The following is a 14717-nucleotide window of genomic DNA, read 5'->3' on the forward strand; positions in this document are numbered from 1 at the left end:
AGAGGCTTCAAAGAGATTTGGGTGGGAGAAACCTCTAACCCTGTCCCCATTCTTATCTGGCCTGCTACTTGGACCATGTTCCTGCTTACTACCAGGACCAATATTTTGGCAGAATATATTTTGGGGTGTCATTTTTGAGTCATTAGTGAAGCTGGCACAGGATTACCCCACATCCTTCAAAAGTCTCTGGGAGTCACGGGCCATTCCGTTACATCTCTCCCCTTTCAGTGGGAGACTATCACAGGAGGGAACCCCAAACGGGTTGACTTTGAAGTTAGTCAGTAGTTCCATTCCTCCAATGCTGGTATCCATACCGTACCCCAAATAAATAGCTCCAAACAGAGCATTACTCACCCAGCCAACCTCTGCCTCTCTCAGAGAACATGCCTGTCGCTGGGGATAGGCCTGGACTGGCCCTTCTCCCTGGAGTCCTTTCAGCCGCTGGAGAGAAGACAGGGTGACTGGGCTCAGTCCATCATGCTGTTGGGGATCTGGGCCAACTGGCCCCCATCCCTGGGGTATACCAGTGGAGACTGAAGTCCCATCCACTGGTGGTATGTGAAAATCCCCCGGTGCTTGCAAAGCTGATATCCTCCTTTCTCAGTGCCGCACCATTTTCTGGGGTTGTGTCAGTAAAGACTGAAATCCCATCCACTACCACAGGAACTCCCTCTCCTGCTAGTTGAGAGCAGAGGCTTGTGGCACTCTGCTCTGTTGCCAGGTCTTCTGCTGGATTGCTGTGAGGGGAGACCACAGTCCCATCCCCCGATATCAGCTCAAGCTGCAGTTGTGTGCAGCGGTCAGCAGCATCCTGCCCCGCTGCCAGTAAAAGCTTTACAACCTCAGCTTGTTGCTGGAGAGAGGGGCCAACCGCCCTGTCTCCCTGGAACTCTACAGTTGGTTCTGGTGCTGGGCAGAGATTGCTAGCACTCTGCCTGGTTGCCAGCACTTCTGCTGGGGATGCATAAACCGTAACATCCTCTGGACGGTCCATTAAGTCCATACATTCTGTAATCTGTGGCTGGGGAGAGGAGCCAACTGCCCTAGCCCCCTTGAACTCCACATAATCTGCTTCGGCTTTGGGAATGGCAATCTTCAGATTTTCTACTGCCGATTCATCAGCCAGGATTTCAGAGTTGTCATCTGAAATTTCCTCATAGTCCCAGGCAAAGGGAGCCCCACCCTGCTGCTGAGCTGAGTCTAGCAGCTGTCTGTAGGCGATATCCAGCTCCCATTCCTGAACGGCCAGAAACTCCAAATCTTCCTATAACCAGTGCCCTTCCGAGACATTCCATTTTTGTTCTCTGTGCTCCATTATTTCCTCCAAGCGCCACTCCCGGTCATCCCCGAAGTCAGGATCACTGGACATCCTCCAATACAATAGTCCCAGGCCATCATAGTCATAGCCTTCCGTGGGGCTGTCTTCTGCTGACCATGGGCACTCTTGGGCTACATACCACCGGAGGGCTCTGTAGCTTTCGTCCAACCGCATCTCTGCCCGGATCAGCCTGCTTAACTCGGCTGTCCACTCCTGCTTCGGTTGTTCCCCCAACAACAGCATTCGTACGTCATACTGCGGCCAGTACCTTGCATGGATGGAGGGGAGAACCTTTCCCTGGTGTTGCTGCTCAAGAGCTAGCGCTTCCTTCCAGAGTTGGCAACAAATCAAATCCGACCATCCCAGCAGGGCCTCCTCTAATACTCGTCCTCTGTGCTGTATCCGCATCTCTTGTAACCTCCTTCTGAATTCCTCTTCCATGGAGACTGGTATCTGTTCCTCTCCTCTCTCTTCAGTTGGTGCTGCTGTGACTATTGCTGCTGCAGCACCTCTTTGATGTAGCAAAGTGGCATCCACAGCCGCTATAACCAGGTCTATGATCTCCGGTGGAGGATTAGGACCATACTGTGCCAGTCCTCGTTTAACAGCTCAATCAAAACTTTCCTCCTCTGGTGTCCTTTCTGTTATGCTAGGCCTTTCCGCTCTATCCATTTCGACAAGTTCTGCGATAATGTCCCTTTTCTTACAGTTGCTGGCCAGTCTGCCCCGGCTCTCCAGTAAGTCTTTGAGGGAAGAGAGCTTCAGCCGTGCATACTGAGCATCCATTGTCCTGTATCCCACTGCTGTGCCACCACTTGTAACGGTCACCACCATTTACGATTTTCTATTCCATTGCCCCACGACAGCGAGACATACAGCTCTGTTACTGGTTCCAAAATGAATGCACCTTTTAATGGTAAAACTCAGGTTTTTATACAGTTACAAAGCATGCTTCAGTAATCACAGGGACAATGAAAAACTCCACCCAAAACATCACACAATGGGTGCTTAACGAGTTCCCCCCTCCAATCCACATCAGACAGACATGCTGGCACCGCATTTAGAGGAGGTAATTACTACAGTTAACAAGTCACATTCCACATCTTATCATCAATAGATTTTTCACACAAAACAGTGTCATTAACATCACACAATGAAAAGGTCTGTAGAAGCAGACGTAATTAGCACAATGGACACAGAATGCAATCACAGCAAGCCCCAACTACAGCCAGGGGGACTTAATTAGCATCTCAACAGTCTGTTAAGCATTGAAGGGGACACTCTCTTATTGACCTGTTGTGGACAGAATTAACCAAACTGTAATATTCCAAGATCTCCTGCAATATATCAATTATTACTGTCCCATCTCATGTAATCCGAGATATCAGTTCTCAGTCATCCTATTCCCAAAAGGGACATAGGATGACCCTAGACCCAAGAGTCATTAGTGAAGCTGGCACAGGAGTACCCCACATCCTTCAAAAGTCTCTGGGTGTCACTGACCATTCCGTTACACCGACCATCAAAAAACAGTGTCAGTGCTGGTCTATAGGTCCGCAAGTGGTTGCAACTTTGTGAGTACCTCGGCTTTATTATGGTCAAAGGCTCAGGGACTAGAAGTACAAAGAAATCTAAGGGCACGCCATCAGGCTCGGAGGATCTCGGGCATGCTCCTGTGGCTATTTCCTCTCCTGATAAATTAGAGGAGGCCCAGGGTGAACCATCAGGGCTGCCAGGTGCCTCATCTGCCCTTGTCCCGCCTGCTCCAGATTTTGTAACACAGGAGGCTCTGGCCTCAGCTATGGGTGGTCTGGAGCAAAGACTGGCGACCTTGATTGCGTCCTCTCTCTCAAGAGAAAAACGCACGCCCTCTGCAGAGTTCCTCATGGCGGAACAACTATCCTCAGAAGAGGTTGATTTACCCTCAGGGGATCAGGCAGAGGGTAGGTCAGAGGTCTCAGACTCTGAGGATTCTACCCTGGGGGAACCATTTTCGGCGTCTCAGTGCGAAAATCTGTTGGTGCAGTCCCTCACTGAGATGGTCCGTTCGGCCTTCAAGTTGCCCCTGTCAGAGCCAGCATCAAGTTCAATCTCTTCCTTAGGCTCTTTAAAAGCTCCTCAAGCTAACTATTCCTTCCCAGTTCATCCCCTACTGGAAGGTCTTATCTACAAGTATTGGGAACATCCGGATAGATCTTTTCTTCCTCCTAAAAATGTTTCGGTTTTATACTCCATGAAGGAGAAGTTCACTAAGAAGTGGGATGTCCCCACGGTGGACGCAGCTATATCCTGCGTAAACAAGAATTTGACCTGTCCGGTGGACAACGTTCAAGTGTTCAAAGACCCAACAGACAAGAGATTAGAGACGCTGTTAAAAACCTTGTTCTCTACAGCCAGAGGGATAGCCCAACCTGCGGTAGCGGCTATTGGTATTTGCCAAGCCTTAAAAGACCAATTAAAGGTGGTCTTGAAGGATATCCCGGCTCAACAGGCTCGGGAATTGGCTGACTTTCCCAAAGCATTATGCTTTGTGATAGATGCTATCAAGGACTCCATACAACAGTCCACCCGTCTCACACTCTCTTTAGTTCATATTCGCAGATTAATCTGGTTGAAGAACTGGTCGGCTAAAACCCCTTGCAAGAAACTGCTGGCAGGGTTTCCTTTCCATGGGGAGCGTTTATTTGGGAAAGATCTGGATGCATATATTCAGAAAATTTCCAGTGGCAAAAGCACACTGTTACCAGTACCCTCCTTTAAAAAATCTTCCTCTCCTATTCCTAGCACTTCCACTGCCAGGCAGTTCCAACGACCTCCCGGACAGTTTAATGTGGGTGGAAAACCGCAGGGCCAGCCTCCGGCCTCCAAAAGACCTTGGAACTGTGAGCCGGCATCTAAGTCGGCATTATGAAGGTTCACCCCCACTCAGCCGGGTGGGGGGAAGACTTCAGCTGTTTGCGGAAGCTTGGCAAGGGAGGATCCAAGACAATTGGGCCCTCTACGGTCTCCAAGGGCTACAGGCTGGAGTTGAGCGAATTTCCTCCACCCCGCTTCTTGGCCTCAAGCGTCCCGAAAGACCCGGGAAAAAGAAAATCTCTAACATCGGCCTAGGATCATCTATTATCCCAAGGGGTGATCAAGGAACTGCCGCTGGAAGAACAAGGTTAGAGGCTTTATTCAAATCTTTTCACCGTCCCCAAACCAAACGGAGATGTAAGACCCATTCTGGATCTCAAGGCCCTAAACCAGTTCCTAAAGGTCCGATCTTTCTGGATGGAATCGATCCGGTTGGTGGTTGCCGCCTTACAAGGAGGGGAACTTTTGGCTTCCACCGATATAAAGGACGCATACTTACACATTCCTATCTTCCTCAACCATCAGAAGCTGTTACGCTTCACAGTAAATCAACGCCACTTTCAGTTCGTGGCTTTGCCTTTCGGTCTGGCCACCACACCTCGTGTTTTCACAAAGGTACTGGCCCCCCTGTTAGCCAATCTAAGATCTCAAGGCATATCTATAGTAGCCTATCTGGACGATCTGTTGTTGATAGATCGCTCAGTTGCCGATCTAAACTCAGCGGTACGCAGAACCGTGAGATACCTGGAATCCATGGGTTGGGTTCTCAACCTGGACAAGTCGGCCTTGGTGCCTGTGAAAAGACTCAAGTATTTAGGTCTACTCATAGACACAGATCAAAGAAAGATCTTTCTGCCACAGATAAAGATCGATTCTTTAAGGCAGCTAGTTCAGCTGGTCAAGTCAAAGCGTCAGCCCTCCATTCACCTTTGTATGCGGCTGTTGGGAAAAAAATGGTAGCCTCTTTCGAGGCCGTCCTGTTTGCTCAGTTCCACTCAAGGGGACTTCAACACGCCATTCTATCCGCTTGGAACAAGAAAATCCAAGCCTTAGACCTCCCTATGTCTCTCTCCTGAACAGTCCGGCAGAGCCTTTGCTGGTGGCTAGTTCCCCAGAATTTACTAAGAGGGAAGTCTTTTGTTCCCATATCTTGGCGGTTTGTGACCACAGATGCCAGTCTTCTGGGCTGGGGTGAAGTTACTGGAGGGGCTGTCTCTCCAGGGAAAGTGGTTGATCACAGAGAAGTCTCTACCCATAAATCTGCTAGAGATTCGGGCAGCTCGTCTAGCCCTGTCGGCTTGGACGGACAGGTTGCAGGGTCACCCAGTCAGGATTCAGTCCGACAATGCCACAGCTGTGGCATACATAAATCACCAGGGGGCACAAGGAGTTGTGCAGCCCAAAGAGAAGTGGATCAAATCCTGATCTGGGGGCGGAAAAGTATGTCCTGTGCATATCTGCGTTTTTTATTCCAGGGATAGACAATTGCCAGGCAGACTTCCTAAGTCGCCAACAGTTGCTCCCAGGAGAGTGGACTCTTCACCCCGACATCTTCCAGGGCATTTGTCAGAGGTGGGGAATACCAGATGTTGATCTCTTTGCATCGAGGTTCAATGCAAAGGTGGGCAGCTTTCTGTCCCGAACGAGGGATCCACTTGCTTGCGGAACAGATGCGCTGGTGTTTCCATGGGACCAATTCTCCCTAGTTTATGCGTTTCCTCCGCTGCAATTATTACCCCACCTACTTCACAGGATAAAGTCGGAAGAGAAACGAGTGATTCTGGTTGCTCCAGCTTTGCCCAGAAGGGCCTGGTACGCATGAAATTGTAAGGATGTCAGTGGGACATCCATGGACCCTTCCACTTTGTCCAGACCTGCTGTCTCAGGGGCCAATATTCCACCCTTCCTTACGGTCTCTAAATTTTACGGTCTGGCTGTTGAATCCCATATCCTTAGGAGGAAGGGTCTCTCTAATTCAGTAGTCTCTACTTTAATTAATGCCAGAAAGCCAGTGTCCAGGCTTATTTATTACAGAGCTTGGAAATCTTATGTGGCCTGGTGCGAAGCCAATGGGTGGCATCCCCAGAGGTATCTCATTGGCAGAATTCTAGATTTTCTGCAGATGGGGGCAGACATGAAGTTGGCCTTAAGCACCATTAAAGGCCAGATCTCGGCCTTATCAATTTTGTTTCAAAGACCACTGGCTACACATTCTCTAGTTAAGACCTTTGTACAAGGGGTGATCCGTGTTAATCCTCCAATCAAGACCCCCTTGTGTCCGTGGGATCTGAATCTGGTCTTTTCTGCCTTGCAGAAGCAACCCTTTGAGCCTTTGGCTCACATTTCATTGGTCCTCCTGTCCAGGAAGGTGTTTTTTTTTTTTTTTGATGGCCATAACCTCTGCTAGGAGGGTATCAGAGTTGGCGGCCTTATCATGTAAGGAGCCATACCTAATTCTTCACAAGGACACAGTGGTCTTACGACCTCATCCGGCCTTTCTTCCTAAGGTTGTTTCAAGCTTTCATTTGAACCAAGATCTGGTTCTCCCTTCCTTTTTCCCAGAACCTAGTTCGGCAAAGGAGAAGTCATTGCATACTCTGGACGTACTAAGAGCAGTTAAGATCTATCTTAGGGCTACTGCTCAGGTCCAGAAAACTGACATTTTGTTTATTCTGCCAGAAGGTCCCAGATGTGGACAGGCAGCGTCGAAGTCCACTATCTCCAAATGAATTCGACAGATCATTACTCAAGCCTATGGCTTGAAGGGAAGGGTTCCTCTGTTTAAGGTTAAAGCACATTCCACTAGAGCGGTGGGTACTTCCTGGGCAGTGCATCATCAAGCCTCCATGGCTCAGGTCTGCAAGGCCGCGATATGGTCGTCTGTCCATACTTTTACTAAATGTTACCAATTGGACATAAAGACAATTGAGGAAGTCACCTTTGGGCGCTGTGTGCTGCAGGCTGCAGTTTGATTCCTCATGTCTGATGGCGCCCGGCTTATTTTTTGGGGTCTCCCTCCCCTCATTAGCATTGCTTTGGGACGTCCCACATAGTAATTACTATGCCTCTCTGTGTCCCGTGATGTACGATAAAGAAAATAGTTGGTTGTGAGTGTCACCGGCGCAAAAGAAAATAAATAAATAAATGTGAACCGTGATCTGCTGCAGTACTGTGTGCCCTTAGTGGGGGTCAATAGTGCTCTAAGAAGAAAAATGTTACTGCGCTGATCTAATTAACCAGAGGTATTTAATCTCTGGGAATATGGACATAAGTGAAATATCAGGGCCACAATGTACCCAATCTTAAGTGTGAATAACCTGAATACAAACAATAAAAAATATAAGAAATATATGAGTCATACAAATGTGACACAGTGATTTCAAACTTAAATCATATATCTAGATCAGTGTGTCAGCATACAATCCATATGCCACAGTGCTTCTATGAGAAAAATGGCTGTTGTTGCTGCTACTGACCAACCAAATAGTGAAAACAATACGAAAGATATTACAAAAAAAATATATATATATAATTATATATATATATATATATATATATATATATATATATATATATATATATATATATATATATATATATATATAAATGTGTGTGTAAAAACACAATATGCAGTATGCCAACTGCACCGTGAGTTGTCCAATAACCGATATTGGAACAAAGTAAAATAAATATCAATAAAAGTGAAATAATTATCAAACAACCATACAAATGTGCAATGTGCTGGCTGCACTTAAAAATAGTCCAAATGACAGGCAATCTTGCTCTTATACAATAGGTTCCAGCAAACACAAGGTTCAATGTTGGTAATGCTCTGTACAGGAAAATGCCGCTATCTCTTCCACCCGACAAAGATGTGCCACCATCACCAATGGTTAAAATCAACACTCACCAGACCCCAGATATTATTAGGCTCCAAAGTGGTGTCTTTTCTTTGTCGGTCAGTGGGTGTTGCCTCCTTTTCCCTTTTACAAGGTGTCATCAATTCCTCAAAAACAAGGGGCTCATCATGGTGTAGTATATTAAAATATGTATTTATTTAAAAAAGGTAAAAAAATATAACACTTACAATATAAAGTGCCTCTGACCGGCACTGAGTGTCTTTGGCAGTGTCAACCGTTAAAAGCCGCTGACCAGCATTTAAGTGGCGTCCTAAGAGGTGTGCTTGCCCCGCTGTGCTCCGCATGTATTGCTACAAGGGGTCCGTGCGCGCTGGTGTGCTGCACCCTCAATGTGTGTGTCCAAACAGCCTCAGATAAAGAAAATAGGATTATTATAACAGCTTACCTGTGAAATCCTTTTCTTGGAGTACATCACGGGACACAGAGCTCCCGCCCCTCTTTATGGGGGAAATTCGGACACTTATTGCTTGCTACAAAACTGAGGTACTACTGGTATGGGGGGGTTTAATAGGGGATGGAACTTCCTGCATTGGGGGCTTGCCAGTGTCCATCACCAGAAGGTAGACTCTATAACCCACATAGTAATTACTATGCCTCTCTGTGTCCCGTGATGTACTCCAAGAAAAGGATTTTACAGGTAAGCTGTTATACAAATCCTATTATTTTGGGGTGTCATTTGTAGAATGTACATGCCATGTGAGAGAATCAACCTGTTATAATGACAATTTGGTGTGTAAAAAATCTTAATTTTGCAAAGAATTGTGGTAAAAAATGACAACTTAAAAAAACTAACTATGCCTCTTACTAACCACCTTGGAATGTCTACTTTCCAAAAAGTGGTCATTTGGGGGTATTTGTACTTTACTGGCTTGTTAGGGTCTCAAGAAATGAGGCTGTCGGCACATCAGGTGTGATAATTTTTCAGTGATTGGCACCATAGCTTGTAGACCCTATAACTTTCACCCGGACTAAATAATATCCACTAATTTGGGTTATTTTTACCAAAGATATATAGTAGTATACATTTTTGCCCAAATGTATGAAGAAAAATTACTTATTTGCTAAATTTTATAATCGAAATAAAAAAAATTCATTTTTTCATTTATAGCACAAACAATTTAAAACCCAGAGGTGATCAAATACCACCAAAAAAAAGCTCTGTTTGTGGGAAAAAAAGGATGAAAATGTCACATGGGTACAGTGTTGCATGACTGAGTAATTGTCATTCAAAATGTGAGAGCACTGAAAGCTGAACATTTGTCTGGTTAGGAAATGAGTTTAAGTGCCCAGTGATCAAGTGGTTAAAGAAGTCTGATAGCTCAAATGTAAGCGAAGGACTTGCCTCAGCCGGGTGATTGTCACAAAGTCCCAGAGTGTCTCAAGCTCCTTATTTTGGATTCTCAGGGTCACCTGTAAATCCCCTCCTAGGCAAAAGATCTGGAAATTTTATATGTAGGCAACGCCTATCCTCATATTGATTAGCGGTTCCAAATTAATAACTACTGCATTAGCGAACAGACACAAAAGATACCCTCAGCATGTTTCCAAATAACTGTTCTGTTTGTTCAGCGCAATTAAAGTTTTTATTTACACATTCTTATGTAGGTATCAATATTACAATTGTACTTTTATGGTAACAAGGGGCATAACATAGGCAGGCTAAATTCTAACTAGGATTCAAAATAATTGAAAATCGCATCACCACAGAGTGAACACTAGGTAAAAAATGCTACATCTTATAAAACAGAATGCAGCATGTAATCAAAACTTTATTAGTGAAGTGTTCACAATACATAGGCAAAGCATATGAAGTAGAATACAGTTATATACAGAATGTACAATTAATTTTACAGATATCTTAAAGTACAGTACAGGATACCCTACTTAAATTGTTATTGTTACTTTGCATTGCGTGCTATAAAATTGAGGAATCATGGAGGTACAACCCTATCACCCATGGTGTATGAAAATGCTGCCTGTGTCCTGTACTGTATAATACAGAATTTACAGGCAAGTCAAAATTCCTTTGTTGTTCAGAGACCAGCAATTTATTGTTAGGGGTGGACCTTTTTAAATACAAAATGACAGTGGATAGTTTGTGGGATTCTTTCCTTCAGTTGTGTTATCTACAGTCTCTCCTACTGTATTCCAGCTTGTGAGCTTGGCTAATGAGGTACAAGAATTCAGCCGATCCAAGAAACAGGAAGTGGCCTCATTTTCAAGTCGCTCATCCATTGGCATAACTAAGATTCCCAATCTGACTGAGGTTTTCTTGTACAGTTTTTGCTACATTGGACTAATGACAGGTAAGTAAACTGAGTGTGTGTGTGTGTGTTTTGTTGTGTGTGTGTGTGTGTGTGCGTGTATGTAAATGTATGTATACACACACACACAGACTGTATAAAAAATATATGCAAATATGAACTTGCCTGGTATGTTTGAAAAATGCAGTTAATCCCCAGAAATTGGCCACAAGAAACCAAAAGGCACATTTGCAGAATGATACATTAATTTTCAGTGCCAAGAATCCAGCACTGGGTGGTGGGGCCTCTGGTGCCAACAATATGTTAAGTTCTGCAATGTGTCCCTGAAATCTAAAGTATCTAACACTGAAGCATGTCCTAAGATTTAGCCCTAAACCTAACTAAAGTGATCTGTTGGCTTACTAAAATGGCTAAACTGACAGCACTAGTAAATAACTGACCACATGCATAAGCTCTACCACCTGGAGTATCTGCTTGTAGCTGTCCCTGATGTGAAATGGAATACACCAATGCTCCATCATATAATGCTATGCCTGGGAGACTAATAGGCAGGCTTGGGCCTTGTCAGGTGGAATGTGGTTATGGCTAGGTTTTATTCTTTGCAGCTATATGCATAACTGGGTCAGCAGGGCTACACCTATACTCTTGGTAGGTTTCCTTGAGCCCTTTTAACAAATTCTGCCATTGAAAGTAGTTTAGTTTACCATATTTTTGGCTAGCATAACTTCCCAGCACTTAAAGTGACACTAAAGGTTCGCTTAAAAAAAAAAAAAAATAACAAACATGTCATACATACCTCTACTGAGCAGTTTGTTTTGAGAATGTCCCTGATCGTCCTCTTCTGGGGTCCCACGGCGACTCTCGCGGCTCCTCCCACAAGAGCTAACCCCCTCTGGGAAGCTCTCTCCTAAGGGGGTTACCTTGCGGACGTGTTCCTGTGTCATACAATCGGCATCCATAGCTGCCGATTGTATGACTTGCCCCCGCCCCCCCAGTAGCTGCGTCATTGGATTTGATTGACAAAAGCGAGAGCCAATGGCTGCGCTGCTATCAATCTATCCAATGAAGAGCTGATCAGCCATGGGGAGAACAACGCGGGATCACGGCCTAGGAAATTCGGGGCTCAGGTAAGTAAAACGGGGGCTCAGGGGGGCCGGACACTGCAAGGTGTTTTTTCACCTTAATGTATAGGATGCATTATGGTTTTAAAAAACGCGAAGCTATACAACCCCTTTAAATCTTGACATAAGCACAAAACTAACCTTTGCAGCAGCATACTTGGTCCATTCTTAGAAAAGAGAGCAGTTCCAAGTGCAGATTAGCTAACTTTGAAAACATTTAGTATAATCTATATTAAGACTAATGGGCAATTAGGTACACCAATGTTTGCATGCATACTGGAAATGTTAGACACGGTGCTATAGGTAATTATTAGCAGCAGACCATATATTAAAAAAAAAAAAATTGCCAAATATATCTCCAAACAAAATGTCTGGATTAGAATACTTTTTGCCCCTCATCTTACTAAAGTTGTTTGATGGCTCGCTTTACAAGCTTAATCCGTTTTACCCTAAAATATTTTTGTTCAAAAACCTTTGCTTCAGTTTTGATTTTTGAATCAATATTGGGTTCAAAACTACGTTAATTTTCGACTGCAGTTATGAGAACGTTTGAAGGGGCAGCATTTTTTCTCAAATTTAACAATTTTAATCGTGAATATGGTTTTCATTCAGAAAATTACTTTTATTCCAAAATCAAATGTTAACAGTTATGAAGTAATTTCAAAATTACATTTGCCAAGAGATGAGAATGTTCATATAGTTCATACAAATGTTTGTTCATAAATGTACTGGTGCACAGCCAGCTTAAGGAATAACATCTAGTGTATATAGTATATTTTAATCGTACAGTGCTTAATATGCATAGACCCTGCGCTAACGCTTGGTACTTGCATGTGATTGGACACTGGCAATTATTTAACATCGCACGGTATCTCACTATAACCCTACACCACTTGGTGAGACATTAGTTCTTTGCTAGTGTCTTAAGGTAATAGACCTCTTCTTCCTTATGGAGAAATCTCTCTTGGCTTAATTAGGCTATTGTTTTTCCTTTGGATTCTTCAATCAAACCCTTCAATCAAGCCCAGATTGATGCAACTTCAGTAAAACTTTGGGCATTGGATGCAAATTGTGATGTGTGTGTGTGTGTGTGTAGTTTAGCCACATATGCGATACAGGTCCAGGGCCATTGTCTACCAATAAGGAAACCCAGACCCTGAAGAAAATGCAACTAGAAATAACAATGTGCTCATAATCCTCAAAAATTCATAATGGACAATAAAGTAAGAGCGTGAGTGCAAAACAATACATTTATAATAGGCAATAAAGTAAGTGTATAAGTGCAAAACCATAAATGTCAAAAATCCTCCAGCGCTAAATAAAGCCAATAAATAAGTCTTAACATTTATGCCGTGTTCAATACATCCTCACAAATCAACCAAAAAGTGATAATGTGTAGTGATCTTGCAATCCAATATGACACCACTTGCTCTCACACATCTGTGAACACAGGCGTCTTACCAGAAATTATGGACCGCTAGGTAATAGAATGTCATATAGGCATGTAGAATGTCTAAACAATGCTTCCTAGCTATTTTCAGCTCAATCAGCAGCCTTCCTTGTTCATAAGCATGCTTGCAAATTCGGCACCAGGAGAAGAAGTGCATTACCATAAAAAAAACTCTAATATATACAGTAATTTACAATGTTGCAATCAAAACAAGCAGGGGACAGGGCCACCGCATATCGAGCAACAGGATGTGATGATTTCACAACACCCAGGGAGAGGAGCTACGTGTGACTTCACCTGTTGCCATCTTTATGGTTTGATCTGTATACAGAAACGTCTGCACACATGCACTTGGTTGAAGTGCTTTATTTGTAAGTGCATTTTTAACCTTTTAAAATAAACAGTGTTAATATGAAGAGCACTAGATTGTTTTGTTCTTATTCACATATACCCACCTTGTGGATTTCCTGACATTCCTAATTCACTGGCTGATCCTTGGAGCATATACCCCTATGATGTGTTAAAGTGCTTGTTGACCATTTAGGTCAAATCAAGGAGGTGCGAGGCTGCTGTCTGTGGTGGATGGGCTGGACTCACTCCTAAACACCTGCGTGTTTATATTGGACACCTTTTTCCCACATTGGTTGACATTCCGATGTTTCAACGATTCATTGTTTATATAAACAGATTTTTATTGTTAAATGTTACTTTTTTCCAGTCATCTTTCAGGACGGCACAACTGAGAGATGACAGGTCTCACCTGACAGGAAATACAATCAACAATAGAGTTTAAATGCCCCCGCCCTTCCCTCTGCTCCTTGGTTCTTGATTTTGTTTCCCTCAGTGTACAGCAAAAACATTTTTTGTTTTTCACAAGCAGACCAGTAGTAGACGAAGGAATCGGCCAGGGCTTTGCCCCTCACAGTGGGTATATTGTCCCCTACTGGGGGGGGGGGTAGGCGCAGCAGAAACTGGAAGAGCCCTCCCTGAGATCTGGAGGCCCCCTGGACACAGTCCTCCTACCTGACAGTAGTGAATATTCGATTCCGGAAGGCTGTCTGTGTGCCCATCTTCTGTGCCAAAGGCAGAGGATGGTCCCCTGCTCTCTCCAACCCAGGTTTGGGTCTGGTAAGGTTTTCGTCAGGTGACAGGAGAGGAGTCCTAGTGCGGCAAGGCGCCAGCTGCTCTGCGCCAGTCTAGAGGCTGGGCGGGCCTTGCCTAGGCATTGAATCATTTACACAAACGTCATTTCCAGGAAGGAGGCTCTGACAAAATGGCGAGGCACACTGAATCAGGCCAAACGCAAGAGTCTTGCAGGCTTCCCTGGAATAGATGGAGAAAGATGACAGGCCCAGAATGGCCACAGCACTCGAGGAGACCATAGGGGGCTGAGCCTACAAAGCTGGTGGGGATGAGGTGGCCCTATGTCTCACCCCCTGCAAAGGACACTATAGAGGGCTTGGAGGAGGCAGCTAATGTGGATGTGTTTCTATGTTTCAGAAACAGAATGCCCTGCCCATGGGAAAGCCAGTAGGTCCAAATCCAAAACCTCTCCCAGTCTAAGCGTGGGGAGTACTGCAGTGACATGCTCCCACAGGACCACACTAAGCCTTTTCTGGTTTAAGTGTATCCATAAACAAGCTGGCAAAGAGAAATCGTAAGTCATTAAAGATTTTCTCACTGTGCAATCAGAAATGCTTGCAACACTCCAGTCCTTTAAAGCAACAGTTGGGACCGGGCAGCAGGTTGAGGCCCCTTCAAGTAGGGATGGTTCTTCCTGTCAGGAAG

General features: G+C 44.6%; 1 protein-coding gene across 1 annotated transcript in view; it reads left to right on the forward strand.

The window, feature by feature from the left end:
- Positions 1 to 14717, forward strand: part of MBOAT7 (membrane bound O-acyltransferase domain containing 7) — a 631660-nt gene that overhangs the window by 256934 nt on the left and 360009 nt on the right. Inside the window, 1 exon segment of the mRNA XM_040327599.1 lies at positions 10247 to 10400. Within this exon segment, the coding sequence (XP_040183533.1) occupies positions 10247 to 10400 (154 nt within the window).

The sequence above is a fragment of the Rana temporaria genome, chromosome 10 (genome assembly GCF_905171775.1).
Source record: "Rana temporaria chromosome 10, aRanTem1.1, whole genome shotgun sequence".
NCBI classification, from domain to species: domain Eukaryota; kingdom Metazoa; phylum Chordata; class Amphibia; order Anura; family Ranidae; genus Rana; species Rana temporaria.